This window comes from Leptosomus discolor, chromosome 1 (genome assembly GCF_034619465.1).
Source record: "Leptosomus discolor isolate bLepDis1 chromosome 1, bLepDis1.hap2, whole genome shotgun sequence".
Classification (NCBI taxonomy): Eukaryota; Metazoa; Chordata; class Aves; order Leptosomiformes; family Leptosomidae; genus Leptosomus; species Leptosomus discolor.
Window position 1 is genome coordinate 65790022 of NC_141391.1, and position 18030 is coordinate 65808051.

The 18030-nt window shown below is 40.4% G+C and overlaps 1 protein-coding gene across 1 annotated transcript in view; it reads left to right on the forward strand.

Moving 5' to 3' along the window:
* The window catches only part of COL4A2 (collagen type IV alpha 2 chain), a 143305-nt gene that overhangs the window by 86092 nt on the left and 39183 nt on the right, over positions 1–18030 (forward strand). Inside the window, exons 4-14 of the mRNA XM_086482086.1 lie at positions 6311–6445; positions 6528–6572; positions 8700–8816; positions 9529–9600; positions 11149–11184; positions 11277–11339; positions 13644–13679; positions 14349–14390; positions 14896–14970; positions 16214–16258; positions 17426–17488. Of these exons, the coding sequence (XP_086338212.1) occupies positions 6311–6445; positions 6528–6572; positions 8700–8816; positions 9529–9600; positions 11149–11184; positions 11277–11339; positions 13644–13679; positions 14349–14390; positions 14896–14970; positions 16214–16258; positions 17426–17488 (729 nt within the window). The remainder of the gene's footprint in view (positions 1–6310; positions 6446–6527; positions 6573–8699; positions 8817–9528; positions 9601–11148; positions 11185–11276; positions 11340–13643; positions 13680–14348; positions 14391–14895; positions 14971–16213; positions 16259–17425; positions 17489–18030) is intronic.

The window sequence follows — 18030 nt, forward strand, 5'->3', positions numbered from 1 at the left end:
AATAGTCGTTATTGCAGGCCCAAAGACACAGAAATAGAGTGACATGCTAATATGTTTAACAACCAAGCCTGCGCAAACTTCAGGAGTTTTTCTCCCAGATAATCTTTCTTCCCGGTGGCTAGCATTACTTATGTTTTGCCCTATGGATTTATATTTTCTGCCATTCCACAGATTGTTTTGGCCTACTTTTCCCAGGCAGTATTGCAAAAATGTTTAGATCTTGCTAAAACAAAACTCTGAGTTGCTGAGGTGGATGGAACCATTCAAACTACATTATCAATGTACAGCATAATGATGTAGGGTGTAGAAACGTACCAGTGTCTTCTGCATCATGGTAGATGTGCTCATCAGTGACTGAAGTTGTACCCAGCAAAGCTTTTGGAAGCAAATGTTTTAAACTTGGCTTCTTCCAGTAACTCCTGAGAAGTGTGGGTAAACAAAAATTTCATCTTAGTAGAGCTGTCAGGAAAGGGAAGACTACAAGTGTATCCCTGCCATGGAGAGATTGTGCAATGATAACCAGTTTAAGATCCATGGGGTCTTAAACTTGTTTTGTAATTGGTTCTGTAAATAGTCGGAGGGCATTGTGTGACGAGCTCTCTGGAGATCTGTCCATCCTGGGCAGCCTTGGGCTGCCAGAAGCAGTCCCTGACTCAAAATAAACCAGTTGAGCTATGGCATCAGGATACTCCGTGTACTCTGCTTTTCTCTGCCTCTCAGCGCAAAGCTGTGCAGCCCTGTAGCTGAAGTATTTCGCGCACAGCGCGCACTGCACGGAGCTGAAACCCCAAACCCTTCCCTTACATATTCCCCTCTTATATCTTCAATCCGTAAATGGCTGGGTTTATGCTCCAGGAGAAATACCAAGTGACATGCCCATCCCAGTGTGACTCAGTGTGCGACAACAGGGTTCTTGAGGTTGTTCCTTATAGTTTGTATTTTGGGGGTTGGGGGAGCACTAAGGTCATACATTTTTTAGTTGGGCTCGACGATTGCTTTACTATGCCTGCCTCCATGGAAGATGCCTCAGAGAATCACAAATTCCCTCCATTTTCTCCACATTCTCCACATCTTGCCAGTATTATGTTTAAAAAATTTTCTGTTTCTTTCCTGTGTGCCTGCAGAGATGCCTTTTCCTGGGTTAGCACTTTTAAACAGCTCAGAAGTTGCTCATTTTCCTTATAACCAATTTTATTCCCTGCTGAGTTGCTCTCTGTTCTGCTTGCTAGTCTTCCCGTATTGGGGCTGCATTGAGGTCCTTGCTGTCACATTCTTTCCCCATCTGTTCTTACAGTGACCGTTCCAGGCTGAGCCCTCTTAGAAAAAGTCCCAGCTCCCACTTGTCCGTCGCGGTCAGATCACTCTCCCCGCAGGAAGTGAACTTGTCCTTTCACCAATGACCTTTTTAAAATGTCAGGGAATTAACCTCCTTTCTTCTTGTCCACTATTAAATAAATGATGGCCAATGTACGTGTGGGGAATACTGAATCATCACATTCCATATACCAGAAGCAGTTGCAAAAATGGAAATCTGTAGCAAAATGTGGAGAAAAGGACTCAATGACAGTGAAGCTCTGCAGTAATTCTGATTCTGTCTCTTCTTTATTCCAAATCAACAGTTTTCTCCTTTCTTCATATATCCATGCTGGTAGGTGGATTTCTCAACAATTCGTGATGATACTCTTGTGTTTTAAAACCTTTGGAGTAAGTACTGTCATTTATTATATTCTTATGTGTATAGCACCTCAAACAATTGGTTGCTCTCAAAATTAGCACACCCTCCTCTACCAGTTTTGTTTCCACACTGTAAGTTTAGCAGTAAATTAGAAGGAAGAAAGTATTGCAACATGACATCTCTTTCATTTGACTGAGCCTAAAAGAACTGGAAATTAAAGTTCAAGCTGCAAAACATGAACATTCAGTACAGATTTAAAAGTCTATTCAGGATCTTCTTAAGTCCACTGGGACGTAGTTGCAAAATGCAGTTATTAAATTCAATCACAGCCCCGGCAGCATTTTCTTTCATGCACGTCCCTGGAAAAGCGACAATGTATATACAACGTTGCAAATATTTTCTGGGAAGATTTCCTGCAGGCTTCCTAAATTTCTGACCCTTGCTCCGCTCTGTAAATAGCTTTTGCACATGGCTGAGCTGTCCACATGAATCGTGCGAGACCTCTTCCAGTCATCTGAAGTTGCAGGACTGCCTATTTAGGAGTGCATCCTGACATTGGGAGCTTGTAATTCATCTGAACAGTCATAGAAGTTTTGTATAAGAACAAACTAAAAACTTCTTGTTAGTTTTCAAGATATTCCGTCAGCCCACTTCTTCCTTTTCTTTTCGTGTGCTCCCTCCAAGGTGCTGGCCATAGGATGCCACGCACACTTAGGTAAGCCTCTTAGCAGTGGCCTGTAAATCTGGTGGTGGGTTACATGGGGCAACCATGCCATGCTCTGGATTCAGGAAGAGTTCCAGTTCACCCCAGCAAAATGGGAAGCCTTCTGCCAGAGAGCACCAGGGGCCAGAGCGCGTTGCTGGCATTGGTTTATCATTTAAGGAAAGGAAGCACCAGAGAAAGTACTTTGTGAGTTGTCTAAAACATGACAGAAAGGGATAGATAGCATATTTCCCTAGGCTTGCTTTTTTGTTTGTGGGGTTTTTTTTTCCTTTTGACCTGGAGGTTTAATCTGGACATAATTTCACAGCTTTGGAGAATTTTCTGGGATTTCTGACCCTCCAGGAGCACAAGCAGAGCAGTAGCATGTGTGGCATGTTTCACACGGGGTAATTCAGGGCTCTAATAATTGAGTCATGCTTTATTTGACTAAACCTTTCAAATTGATTGTCTTTGCTTAAATCTCTGCACTGACCTTTGCAAAAGAGAGAACATTCTTAGGTCATTTGCTAATGAAAAAGGGGCATACTTGGTCAACAAAAGATCTAACATAAAGAAAGCAGAGTAAAAGCTGACAACTCTGAGTTAGCGAAGGTTAACAAAGTTAATTTAGTTAACAAGCCAAGGTACTAACTGGCTGAAGAATTACACAAACATTGTCATGATATTAAGTACTTCCCCAGCTCTGACTCTAGACTTATGCTGAACTGGTCCCAGAAGGATCAATTCTCTTGACTTTATTGCAAATAATATTAAATAACCCCTATTCCTCAACAAACAAATGATCAGATAATTACCAGGAAAGCACAGGGAAGGGACACTGGCATTGCCCAGCTCTCTTCATTGTTTTCTGTTCCTTGTTTACTTCTTCCTCCACACCAGGTAGGGAGATGGGACTGGAAGTGGGGCAGTGGTATTTGGTGTAGGAATTCGAGAGGTTACCGTGTTCCATGTAATACCACATTTGAAGTATTGCAGCTCTGCATGGCCCCTGCAGAAAGCCAGGCACAGATTTGACAATTCTGAACATAACCGGCATCTTATCAGAAGTTACAAATTTTACACGCATTCTGCTTGCAGCCTGCTGCCCACAAAAGGACTGTAGTAGATGGCACTGAAGAGATGATTCACATATCTCAGGTGGATAAACAGCTTTTGGAATTTCGGGTACTTCAGAAACAAAGTGGCATTTTCAGTGTACAGGATCTATGTTTTCCTTTCTTTGTGGAAGTAACTGAAACATTTTACTTTTAGAACCTCTAAAAATTAAATTGAAACTGGATCCAACTCAGATCTTTACAGCTGAATTTGAATATTTTTTTCTGTATTCTTCACGGATGTATGAGATATATTTTCATCCTTTTTAAAGGTTACTTTTGAGATTTGGGTGTATGGGGAAGAACAAACTAGATTAAGTATTTAATTAAGTTTTAAGGCTTTATAGTAAGATGGAAATATTTTATGTTGATATTTGCATAAGAATTGATACTGCTCTACAAAAACAATGAAGAACACACTGTGCATTTCTTAAATGAATGAAATATCTATTATTTCCCTAAAAAGGCAGTTTTATGGTATATGCTCATATGTACTCTCTCTTAATTCCTTTATACTTAAATTTTGAGCCATAGTAGGTAGGAAAAGTTGAGAAAAGGCTTCTTTTTCCTGATCTTGGAGCTCACATTGATGAATAGTGGTTCAGATTTAAATCGTTATTCTAGTGCTTCTAATCAGCATCTTTCCATTTAAGTCAGGTAACTAAGAAAAGTATGTCGGCTGTGGATCTGTTTAGACAAGGGTCTGCGCCTTTATAGGATAACTTTTAGAGATTCACTGATTTTTAAAAAAACGATGTAGAGAAAGACACATCTGTAATAGCCAGCTGTGGCTGGTGTAAGGAAATGAGCAGATACTTGTTCAGATGCATATGCCTCCTGCCAACATGAATTGTATTATAAGTATCATATAACCTTCTTTACTTCTCAGTTTGTTAACTTGAAAAGACGTTGACCTCCTAGCACCTAATAATCCACATGAGCAGGCTTAGTGTAGAAATAGGGATGCAATATAAAGTTGGGCTTGGTTGTAAGCAGAGCAGAGATTCTTTTTTACGCTGACAGCTCAAACACTTAAATCCATGGTGTCCTTTGGCAATACTCCTAAACCATCTGTTTTGTCAAATTAATCATGACAGTATAGCAAAAGATCCATACTGTAAGAGATCCATCCTGGTGACTTGTCCCAAGGAACTCCATATAATTCATTCTTCATACTGGCTCATTCCTAGTCTTCTTCCAAGAAAAAAAGTTGCACTGAGTATTGTACTTCATTTGACTATGTCAGCTTCTCCGTATGGACTCATTTAATACAATACAGTGAGATTTAAAATATAAAAACCTACTCCAACTGTTATGACAACATTTTCCACAAAAGCAGTGTGGAAAATTGATTTGTTTTTCAAACTGGAAGTAAGCCGTATTTCAGTCATAGTGTTTGTTTGGGGGTTTGTGGTATCAAGACAACTCTTGCATATATAAATGTTAATTATAGATAGATTGTTGACAATGAAGTTTTGAGAATGTGTCACAAATGGCCCTATCCTTCAATATGAGAATTAAATAAATTTTGCCTAATATTAATAAGGCATTATTCAATATCTTTACTACAACTTCCTGAAATCAAAGAAATTAGGATATCTTCAGATTCAATTCTTCATGTCGCTACACTGCCCTCCTTCACTCCTCCCACCTCAATGGCATTAAATAAAGTGGAACCATTATCCTTCTTGGACAGGGATTGCATTCATCTTCTAGATCTTTCTCGAGGCATGGGTGAGACTGTAAGTATTTTATACTAAAACAAGGTGTTATTTTTTTATCAGCTCATTTGTATAAATATATATCTGTTCATATTTTGCTGTAATTCTTGCCTAGTGAGATATGGATGCTGTTGCAGACTAGTCTGTGAAAAATCTAATTGCGTTTTAAAAATACTGTCATTAGAATCGGCTTAATTAGAACGTCTTGGTAAATGGTGCTTTGCGCCATTGAAGCATATTTCTCCAGAAGAGATTGCAGCAATTTACTATTAATGTCAGCCGTGCACTGTGCACTGTAGAGCATACAAAACATATGTGCCTTTGGTGACACTACGTCTGGAACAGTTTTCAAATACTTCGGTTCACACATCTCAGACATACCGTCACAACCCATTACTTAAACCACCATTGTGTCATTTCAAAATGATTTTTTCCCCCTCTCGAGCCTTGTGATGTTGGCAGACAACGGGACTATTTTTAAACAATGTTTGAAGTGCCCCAAAGAGGCAAACCAGCACTGGAAGGGAGAATGACAAGGAAGCCCTGCATGCAGCTCTTCAACCTGTGTGGATTCATGTGCATCTAATCATTTTCAGGTTCCACTGTTAAATAGAAATATAAAAATTATACCCTATAATACCATCCCCAAAGAGTCCGAAATTCCTGCCATTAAATACCACAAGGCTCTGTTTGCAAGAAATAGGGCCACTATTTCACAGTTATGCGTATTTTTCTTGGTTGGAGTGTAATTGGTTATGTTGTAGGTCAGTGAGAATCATTCTTCAGAAACCTTATTCCAGAGAAAACACTTTTTTCGTAGAGTAGCCATGAATATTCAAGTAGTGAATATTGATCTGAGTGTTAATTTCCATGTATTGATTTTGTGATGCACAATGTGGTCACGTGGAGTGCATGGAGTTTCTCTGTGTGGTGTTTCCAGATGACGTTCATCAAAGAGTCTGTCCTACTGGAACGGAAAGAGATTCTGTGTTTATTTTCTCTTCAAGAGATTGACTCCATCGCAGCAGTGATAACTAATCCAGCTTCATGCATCACAACTCTTCCTAAATAAATGCTTTGTTATTACTTTTATCAGGGCCAGCCAGGACTCCTTGGATCCCAGGGATTCACTGGACCACCAGGATTGACGGGCATCCCAGGAGTGCAAGGTCCCAAAGGTCACAAAGGTGAAAGAGGATATCCAGGAATAAGTGGACCCAAAGGAGAAGTGGTAACTTTTGAATATCAGATGTTTTAGCTAATGAGCAAAATACTGGGCAGAACATCTTTTTAATTGTGCTGTTTCACTCTAGGGGCAAAGAGGAGTCACTGGATTCCCCGGGGCAGATGGCATTCCTGTAAGTAGCCAGTTACCTCATCTTTAAGAAGTCACCAACTACAAATATTGCAGGCTTGTTTAAAGCCTTTGTACTTTAATTAAAATCTCTGGGCTAAATTCTGCATCAGCCACGTACACACTTTCAAGCTAAGGACCTTTGTTGAATTGAGTGGAACTGCAGCAAGAGAGCAGAATCTGTGCTCCCTCTCATTCTCTCAGATAAATTGAGGTCCGTTTGCTTTGTCCTGTGGAGAAATCCCCTTTTAAAGGGAACAAGAACGGATGGAAATTTCCTGTGTCCCTAGAGTTTACCCAGCTAAGTATGTTCTTTTGTAGGGAAGAGCTGTGAGATAAGTACTTCACATCTCTTAAGGGCGAAGGACACCAGTGGGTCATTCCTTAATTATTTCAGAGTTGCAAAGCACAGAGACCAATGATTTTAAGAATACTAACCGTTGTTATTTGCTTTATAGCTATATGCCATGCTTGAGGTAGTCTTAAAAAACTCACTGAATACTAAACAGTGTCAAACTTTGAACAAATTGACCAGGTCCATGAAACTGAAACATTCAAAGAGGAAAACCGGGTAAAGTTCACAGCACAGTATTTTCCCAGCTTACACTTCTTTACATCTTGTGTCATAAAATAACAAAGAAATCTGAGTCACTGGAATCCCTGGACAGAGTTCCCAGGCTTGGGTTTCCTTTGTAGTGCTCCCTGACACCGGGGCCCCGCTCTGCAGCCCACGCATCCACATCCATTCTGCTTTCACCGTTTTTTGTTTCCAGAAGAGCTCCCTATCGAGTTTCAAGGCTTTCTCTCTCACAATCTTCCTCCTCTCGCTCTTTCTCACTCTTAAAGGAATAGCAGAAGACCCCATTTCCCATTCCTATTAACACTCCTGAAGCCAAGGATCTTGTTCATCTCACCACATCATACTGAGCTTTTTCTAAGCACTCTGATGTCCTGGGAAGGAGAGTAAATCGCTCCCCTGTGAAGCTCTCTGTTGCTATAGTTGGGCAGCTTCTCTTACCTCAGCAAGTTTTCTTTTTTAGCCCTGCCTTCCCAACCACTGCACATTGCATTGTGAGGGATAAATACCTTCAGACAGTACCTGAACATGCATGCTCATTGTGTCCTGTCCTCAAGCTCCCCTGCCCTTCCCACTCGCTTATGTTCTCTGACAAGTTTTCTCAGGCCAAGACTTAACACTGACTGTCGTTGGGCAGATAGATAGGCACGTGTACGAACTGTAATGGGACAGTGCTAGGATGTGGGGCTGGAGGCCAAGAGGGGATGGTGGCAAGCCTGAATCTCTTCTGGGGTGGGGAATGCCAGTACTTGATGGAGCTAGGTAAGGACATGGACAGATTTATTTTTCTTCTAAGTAAGGGAGCAGAAACAAAGAGAAAACTCTTGCTCTAGATAGAGGAGAAGGGAGAGTTGTTTTGTTAGTTTCTGGTTTTTCTGACTGTGTCCCCCAGAAGAAAGAGCTGGTCAAGGGCAAGTCTGCTTCCCATCAGTTCCAGTGCAAACCAGAAGCAACAGCAGTTAAGGTGGATGTAGGTACAGCAATGGAAAAGCAGTTTGAGACAGGAGTAACTGTGTATTAGAGGCTCCGTCTGGAGGTTCTGCGGTGCCCCCAGCTCCCTTGCTTTGAGCCTTGCTATGCTTCCCATCTCCATACCCACAGCCTCATCACAACACTCAACCTAGCTCCAAAGCATCTCTGACTTTTTTTCCCGGCTTGGAGGCAGTTCAAAGCCAGTGAGGAACTTTTCTTCCCACTCTTCCAGTGTGAAGCACTGAAATGTTTAACAATCCCAGTTAAGCATTCTTAGTGGCTCCCTGCACAGCAGCCTCATCTGGCTTAGTTCTCTGCCTAACAGAGCCTATATTGAACATAGCTTTCTTACCCTTTCTGAAAGGTCCTTCACTACTCATTTTTTCATGCTGTCTGGGGCATCTGGTTCAAGCTGCAGCTATATTAAAAAAAGGCACTGTCTGTTTCTGTCTTTGAAAATCATCGTTTCCCATGGATCCAAGCCTTGGGCTTAATGTGAGAATGTCTAAATACTGTGTGACCACAGGAGAAGGAAAAGTAGAAACAGATGGATAGATAAACACTTTTTTTTTTCCTCAACAGGGTCATCCAGGGCAGCCAGGATCAAGGGGGAAACCGGGTCATGATGGCTGTAATGGTACAGTAGGTGACCCTGGTGATTCGGGAAGTCCCGGACTCTCTGGTTTCCCTGGTACCATTGTAAGTAGCTGACAGTAAGTCAGTACCTGAAGCTAAAATCATTGCTGAAGTGAGTTTCATTCACATGTGTGTTGGAAGCAAACGGGACATCTCTTCATGGAGCTCCCTTTTGGCAGAGCAGAGCATCTGTGCGGACTTAACTGTGGACACACTGCACTATGCTTAGTTATTAAATTGCAACCAGCGCTGGGAGGTCTGCCCAGAGTTATACCTGTCATGTAGGCCTTGCGGAGAGATTACTTTAGGAAAACCTGTACAGCTTTATCCAACAGCGAGAAAACAATATTAAACTCACAATTCCTGATGAAAGTAACCTTTTCCTTCCTTACCTCATGGCCAAAGTACTGGCTTTCCAATATGTAGGAACATGCTGAGGTGAGCAGTGGGGCTCCTGGATTTACCAGGGCACGTGTCCACCCTGGGGAGCTGCATCTGCTGCTCTAGCTAGGAGGTGCTACCCCATAATACCACTCGCGGGTAACGGGGAGTTCTTCCCATGTAATTGGAAATTCATTCTTTTATGTACTGTGAGGGTTTACACTTTGTTTTCAAACCTTGAATTTCCAAAGCGAAGCATAGTCTCTGCCTTTAAAGAGCAGTATGTATATACTCATGACAAGCCCAACAAATGTTTTTCGTTACTGTTAGCTGTTTATGTGTTAACATACCTGATATGAAAACTTACTTCTCTTATTGTTTTGGTCACCTCCAGGGAGTCCAAGGGCCGAAGGGCCAGAAGGGGGAGCCCTATATACTGCCACCAGACATCGCAAGCCGGTACAGGGTACGTCTGCAACTCCTGTGAGTTTGTCGTGCTCAGTACAGTTTTACAAGCACATGATGGAGAGTTATTTTCTCTTACGCTCTGACGGACGTGTCCCAAGAGGCCCACTTCAATTCCGTGTAGGCTTTGCAAGGCGGCTTCTGCTTTCTGTCGTTACAGCAAAGTCTGTCTGATACCCAAGGGCAAAAAAATCACCACTTGGTTATTTGCAAGGAATTCCAGCCTAAGGTGGATTGCAGAGGCGCTGGAAGATGTTGTAGTTCAAATATTACCCTCTTTATTCAATGACTGCCTTTGTATCATGTGTGGCAAAATCATTCCTTTGCCATAGTTTTGTCCATTGAATGGTTCTGTTTAATATTAGCATCCTTTCTGTGTAATTTTCGTGCGGGAATTTGGTTAACTTGGGATAAAATATGCTTCAATATATTATTTAGTTATTTGGTAAACCCCAAGTATTCCTATAGGTGCTTTTACTGGGTCTAATCCTTAAAACTTATTTTGTAATTACTTGTAACTTTTTCTCATATATATAGTCATGTATAATTTGAAGGTATCAGGTAAGATATCAGGTAAAGATAAGGGGTTACATATGCTGATAGAGTATAAATTGTGACAAATTTATGTACAAAGCTACATCTGAGCTGTACTCAGCACAGAAGGGATCTGCTGACATCATTTATGTCTATTTTCTGCCAGTGATGAGTGACAAAACAGGTTTTTATGTTGACATATTTGTAAGTTGCCTGTATTTTTTAATGTAATCTTATTTTCATTTCAGAAGCTCTTTTAATCTGCACTTGTTAGTAATTAGGAATGATTAAAGAATGACTAAGTAATGATTAAGAATTGCTCAAGTATATTGTGGCCAAGGATGGATACTGACACCTGTATTAATTTCAGAAAGTACTTGGTTCAAAAAATTATTCTGTTAGCTAAACTCAAATTAACTAGATAGTTAGGATGCTATGCAAAATGATTGAAGGTGTCTGGACTGAATACCTCATTATTTATGGGTCTTTGCGCTAGAACATTTTTGGATCCAATTTCCAAAAAACATTTCAACATGTACTGCAGTTAAAATATGTGGTCACTGAAAACAGTATGTTCCAAATGCTTTTAGTGACTCAGAAGAGAATCAAAATGATTCAGTAATTCCCACGCAACTGAAGAAAAATGAGCTTGTACATTTCAGCTAAGGATATAGCCCTAATTAAGCCACTGGTTAGATAGGATTTTTCAAAAAGGAATGAAACGTGGTCTGTTGTCCATTGCAACCTTGTAGTTTGGATCCCTGACTTCCCTAGCCAACTTCGTACCCTCCTACTGTATTGCATGCTGCTGTACTATATATAGAAAGTACAAAATCCATGTGGCCCACACTCAGTTATAACACTTGTAATGAATGTATCTGTATGTAAGGGTTTGCGTAGCATTGTATGTTGTGATTAGTTTTTGGAATCAGAAAAAAATTAATGAGTGAGAAAAAAAATTATTCCGTTTTGTATATAGTATTTACTGCATTTTTTACTTCTTTGTTTTTTTTAGGGAGAACCTGGGGATCCAGGGTTCACTGGTTTTCAAGTAAGTAGTATGACAGCAAATGTGATAAAGTGTCAGTAGTAACTGATATCAAAACGACATTAATTGATGGTTGGGGTCTTTTTTATTTAAAGGGACCTCCGGGTACAGTGGGTCTTCAAGGACCTCTTGGTCCAAGAGGAGAGCGAGGAAGACCAGTAAGTATATTTAAATGTTCCATAGGAAATGAACCTAACAGCAGAATTATCTCAGCAAGTTCCATTATGTTGGATTGTAACCCAGCAAATGGATAGAAAAACCAGGTTAGAAATAGCAAGTAGGTGTCCTTGGATGCAAAACCTTTTAAAAAGCACTGTGAGACACTGACTCTACAAGGATGGGTATTGCAAAAAGAGGTATAGTTTCTTTCATCCTGTATTGCCAGAGGCTCTTGATTTATATTGTATTTCTTAAACCTCCTTGAAAGAGTCTTGTTTATAAAGATTGTTCAGTGCTGTCCAGTCTACATCCCCTTACACTGAGTTATCAAAGATACCAGGACCTAAATATGTTATGTTTTCTGCTCATATAGGATACTTATGCTAGCTCTCCACACTTCCCACAGGAGACTGAATAGGTAACATTCTTCATTAGTATTTAGAATACAATTTTATTTTTAAACTATTTTTCAGTCATTTTTTCCAAGATCAACATTTACAGCACTGACATTGATAACTGTTGCTGAATAGTTCTTTGGGAAGATTCTGTTCTCTCCAGATACCTTTTTCTACATTTCTTATTACCCCGGTTAATAGTTTTATGGGTGAGAAGCAGATGTTCAAATTCAATATATTTCTTTTTCATTAACTTGCTTTATTTTCCTGTAAGAAAACTTTATAGCATTTGCTTTTTTTGTTTGTTTTGTCAAAATTCACTTCGGACCTGGTCTACATCACTGATTTGAGGCCGGGAGGGGGAAATTAATTCAGGGCTTCTTACACCCAGCCTCCACAGCTGTTTTCAGGGACACCCACCTCCAAAAAAAAAGTATTTCTAGGACTAGTTCCACAGCATGCTAAGCCTTTCCAAAGTTAATTTTCTGCAGTGGCCTGTTCTATCATCTGGAGTAAGCTGCACCTTGTCTTTCTCCTCTGGTCCTCCTGAAGGGAAATCTCCTCAGTCCTTTGCTTACTCTTCCTCTAGAGTGAACCCACAAAGTTCGTGAGCTTCACACAGTTGCCCAGTCTGCAATGACTCATACTCCCAGTACGCTGTCTTGAATGTTAGGAGTGATATGAACCATACATGTTCTGAGCGCTATGACAACATCCCTCTTGTTGCCATCTTGGCAATATCTCTTTTGAACGCTCTTCCAGAGTGGATGGATCCCCACCATCTCTAGCTCTTGCCAAAATACATCCAACTATATTTACTGTCTCGAAAGCTGTGACTCACCTGTGAGAGGGACCTGGGAGCATTTCCCAGGTCTGAGCCTGCACCATTCCTCTTCTCTAAGTCCTAGATCCTGCACAAAGGCAAGCATGGCTCCCCCAAGTCCACGCAGGGCCTCCAGGTAGTGGGATGCCCTTCACAGTACATCTGCCTAATAGATTAGGCAATGGCTCACGGACTACTTGACTAACCAAAACTGTTTCAAAAGATTTTTTTTCAGAACAAGTCTATTGTTCATGCACACAAAGGTGCGTGGCAAGGCAGAGATGCCTAGCAAGTTCAGGTCCCTTTGGAGCCTGAGTGTTACTACCTTTTCCTTGCAGGTTGGGTTTGATTGTGCATAACCCAGTTACATCTGCTTTGGGGCTCAGTAGGTGGACGTTTCCAGCTGCAGCTCTCTTTTCTATGCCTCTTGTTCACCATCTTCTTCGCTGAATAGCTCATGCTTCTTACTCACCCCACCTTTCCCACTTTTGACAGAGTTTTTAACGTGTAGAGCCCTTTGGAGCCTGTTAACTACCATAGCTGACTGAAGCAAGGCAGATTGTCTGTCAGCTTAATGGATTTCCTACTGTTCTTCTTGTAAGACTCTGGCAGCTTTTTCTCCTGTTACAGTTTCATTTCCCACCATCTCCCCTTGGTTTAATTCTGTACAATACCAGATAGGTAATCTGGGATGCATATGGTAGTTCAACTCCCTTTACAGGTGGATGCAGTACCAAGACACCAGTCCAGTGAAGCACTTAAAGGCATGCTTAACTTTAGGTATGAGCTTAAAATACTAAGTCAGGATCCAAAAGCACGAGTTCTTATTACTTGAAATAAAAATAGGATTTCTTTAGGTCTAAGATGGGAGACTGTTATTCTGATAGGAAAGATTATGATGTGACTTAGGAGGGTATTTTTCAGAACAGTAAACACAAAATACGGTGAGGACAGCACATTGAATGCTGAGGAACACATTGCCTTCTAAATATATACTTTTATTTCAGACATAAAGTAGCTGACCTCCTGCATACATTGATTAGAAAGCAACATGTAACTTGCTCTCCCCTATTGTGTTTCCCCAGGGACCACCGGGGCCCCCAGGACCACCAGGACCACAAGTAAGTCTTTGTCTCAGGGTTGTTTATGTTGATTTTGTGTCACTGAGGTTTGTCCAAGACCCACTTGAAGGCAGTAAAATAAAGAACGATAGGCTGCACCAAAGGCTGTGAAGCACAAGACCTTCCGTGTTGGCTGCATACCACAAGAAGTTAATCCTACACTGGGATCGCCTGCCCTGAAAAGATTAAACCAGTTCTAGAGCCAGATTTAATTTGCTACTGTAGTCACAGTAGCTTCCCAAGAACAGAGAATCCTTGCAGTCTTTGCAATATTCAGTTATATCTCAGCGGAAAAAATGCATTAGTTCATCGTTCCAGCCCACTTAGGTATTTTTATTTAACTTTCAGTGCTATTAAAAAATTTGCAAAAGAAATGCTTGGTCTTTTCACAACAGTACTCAGTGAATGACTCAAAGTCTGTTGTAAGAAGCACTGGTAGCATGAGAATTTAATTAGAGTTGTCTTTCTGAATGTTTAGGTCTATAAAAATACTTCTAAATCTATAAAAATTCTTCAAGGTAAACATAGGCTATTATTTAATTGCAGTTCTTCAGTGGTGTCCTACAGACTTGTGAGCCTGAAAAGGCTTTTAAGCATGTTTAAATTTGAATTTTACATTAGACAGCTGTGTTGTGCGCTTAGTAAATCTTGACCTATTGGTTTTTGCAGGGCAACAGGGGCCTTGGCTTCTATGGAGAAAAAGGTGAACAGGTAAAGGAAAACTGATGAATTAATATCACTACTAAAGGACAGGTTGATTTTATTTGCTGTTTTCAAAGGAACCTATTTTAAATACAGTCTTAATTTGCTGTTGTATTATGTAATTATAAGAGAAAAACAAGCAAGTATTGCTTTGAAAGTAATGATAATCTCCATAAGGAATGTCATAGCTGAACTAACTTCTACGTGTCTAGATCTAGCTGTGCCCTCATTTACACCAACACAGAGGCAACACTTCTGAAGTTTATAGAGCCAGACCACTTTATGTAAAGTGATAACCTTTACCGTCATTCTGGAAACAGACATGCACAAGAGCAAGTATTGCTATATGTTAATGCCAGCACAAAATAAATTTGTCTTGCCATCAATTTATTCAGAGGTTTAGAACCATACTTCTAGCAGGAGTATTGCTGCAGTTCCTTAGACCCTGTGCTGATCAACAGCTTGACAAGGTGTTATAACTGTTAGCAAATGTATCCCTGTGCTTTTCCTGCAGGGTGCCCCAGGTCCTCCAGGTCCACCTGGGCTTCCTACAAGAGAACTGATGGGTGTCCCCTTTGACAAACACAAGGTAACTATGGAGTATTTTGCTGAAATACACAAGGAAGTAAGAGCTCCGAATACCAAAACTAAAATGTTGCATAAATGTGCTTTTACATATAGTACTTAGAAGACTTTAGTATATCAAAAGAGAAATCTGCTACTTGCCCATAGCTTGGATCATGAAGTATTTGTTGAAACTATGGTGGCTAAAATAATTCAGAAAGCACTTCTCACAGAGCAGAGGTGCCTCAGGCAAAGCTGTTCTTTTTTCTTTAAGTATGCAACTACTGGCCATCACTCACATCTTAGCGTTTCACAAGCAGAAATACCTGCTGAGAAATCATTTAGTATCTTATTTTTACAATAGTGAGTGAAATTTTCTTCCTGTAAAAGAATCATATCTTTAGGGAAGCTATCTGAGTTACTGTTTGTTTATATAACTTATCTATATGGTCCAGGTATTTGTACACTAACAATTAAGGCTTGTTCGTATGTATTGGAGAAATCTTCAACAGCAACATGCAGTTCATTCTCATCTGTTGTTTCTTGCTGGGAGCAGACATGCTCATACGCCGTATGCATATAATCTGTGTCAGACTCCAACCTCCAGACCAGTAGTTTTTCGTCCCAAATTTGAAGTTAGAAAGTTCACGTGGCTCATGTAATTTCTGCAGTAAGATAAATAAATTGCTATTATACTGAAAGATCAAAAAATGCCTTTGACAGTCTGCTGTCTGCATTAAGTTATGTACATGTTGGCATTTCCATGACTAAGCAGAGATGTCCGCATGTGAGCTACTTGTCTGGAGACCCTTTATATTCGGTGGAGATATAGTCAATATAGCAAGAAGACTTTAGGCTGTGATTTGTCTCATTCTAACAGAAACTCTTACTTTTGATCAGACAATTCACAGATAATCAGTAGGTAAAAATGGGAGAATGTGCATTTATTTATAAGCATTACTCAGGCACTCACCACACAGACATCTCATGAACAAGCCTGGAAACAGCCTGAAACGTTCCTAGAAACCTTTTCAGAAAAATTATGAAATATTTTTTTAAAAAGCAACTTTAAAAACTTCTTTTTCTTTTTAAAAAGCGACTTTAAAAACTTATTTATATGTATTTCATATGACAAGTGTATGAATAAAGAACAGCACAAGAGTGGTGTTTTTTCTCTTGATAAACGTTGGTCACTTTGTGTTGCAGAAAAGTTACTGAAATGTAAATGGCAATGCCTGACGTGCTGAATACTTTTTCTTTATTGTTAGGGTGAAAGAGGAGAACCTGGACAAAAAGGGGAAGCTGGAATTCCGGTGAGTCAAATGGAGAGGAACAAAGACAAACAATAATATTGGAGTTAGTACTGGTGCATTCTTCATTGAAGCCCTGTAACATAGATATGGAACAACATAAGCAGAGACACCAGTTCTGATGCTTTAGAAAAAGTGAACAACATGATGTGTAATAACTCCATAGTGCAATCAGTCATTCTCAAACAGGTTTATCAAAATAAAATTTTCCCTCACACACTTTCTTAATTTTAGCTTTAACTGTTAATAAATCTCTTTCCTGATCTGCTGGTCTGTGTTTAAAAATTCCACTAAATTTCACTAAAAAAGTATATATGGAAATTTTCTCAGTCCTTTTGGGTTTACTCCCCAGCACATACAGGCTTTCGGTCCCATTGGTCATTACATCGTTCAGTAAGCGGACGGTAATCCCATGTGTTGCTGTATCATTTAGAGCTGTCAGCCAGGCTTGATGAATGTGGTTTAGTTAACTCACAAGCAACCTCTAGACTGTCTAAATAGCCTTGCCATTGAGTGGTTCCTTTTTACTTCCCAGAGTGGTTTAAAATCCAGTCTTTATCAATCAGGAAAGCCTGAGCTTTATTTTCTCAGATGGTCTGGTCAGCTTTTCCACAAGGTTGTGGGAGAAGGTCACAGCGTGAGCCCTGATACCCTCCGTATGCAGTTGCTAGCCAGTTCTTCAGCTGTTGGTCAGGATTTACATGTAGAATTTTGTTGACTACATTAGCAAAACTGTAGATTTTATGGTGATGTAGCAAAAGGGAGTATGTGTTTCTCCTTTTTCTTTTTTTAATAATAGGATAGATAGCAGCATGCCTGTGTTTGCCAAATAGCTCTCTGAAGCTATGGTTTCGGCATGATTTGCTTAATTGGTTGTATAGCTGAACAATTGCTTTGGTTCTTCTGAAGAGTTGCAGCTACAGAAGAAGGAGGAGATGATAAGGAGATGATAGGGTGGCCTATCATCGTAATGGCCTGCTCCTGCTATTGTGGTGAAGCAAGCACGTTACACTTAATTTTAAGGACAACAGTTCTTTCACATGCAGCTATTATTAGATCCTCCGTGTGTTACAATGATGTCTTCTTCCTGTTTAGCTTCCATTAAACAGTGTTAGAATTTTTTTGCACATAATGAAGAAATATGTTGAACTTGCTTGTAATGTTTCCTAGGGAGTACTTCTCTATGCTCCTGAAAAAGGTGAAGAAGGGGTAATGGGCTTCCCGGGACAAAGGGTGAGTCACTCATTAAAGGTAAAATTCAACCAGCTGAATGTGCAAATCCAAGCTAAGTGTTTGCCTTCAGGAACAACTACAGAAATGAGGTGATCAGCCCACCAGGTTGTGGCCAGCTCTGAACTGCCTGATACAGGAAAGCAAAAAGACCATTTTGAAATGATAGCGGGAGGAGAGGGCCGCACGGGCCTCACAGATACGGCTATACGATCATTGGGAAGCCCTGTGATGGTTACCCAACCTTAACTAAAGCTGTGCTCACTAACCACAGCTACTGTCCTGGGCCTCAGCACAGGCTGTATTTCACTGTTCCCATCTTAGCTTTCTTCAGACTATGGTTAACAGACATGCCTTTGGCTCCGGTGACTCGTGACCCCAGAAAAAAAGTTAATTTAAATATGATTACCTTATAGCATCTATGGGTGCTTTTTTGGGGACAGTGTTTCTAAAGTGGTTAAACTTGGTGAGAACAGTACTTAGCATACTTTTTGTCACAGTTTGAGGCTGGGCCGGCCACTAACGAATGACAGACGCTCTCTACT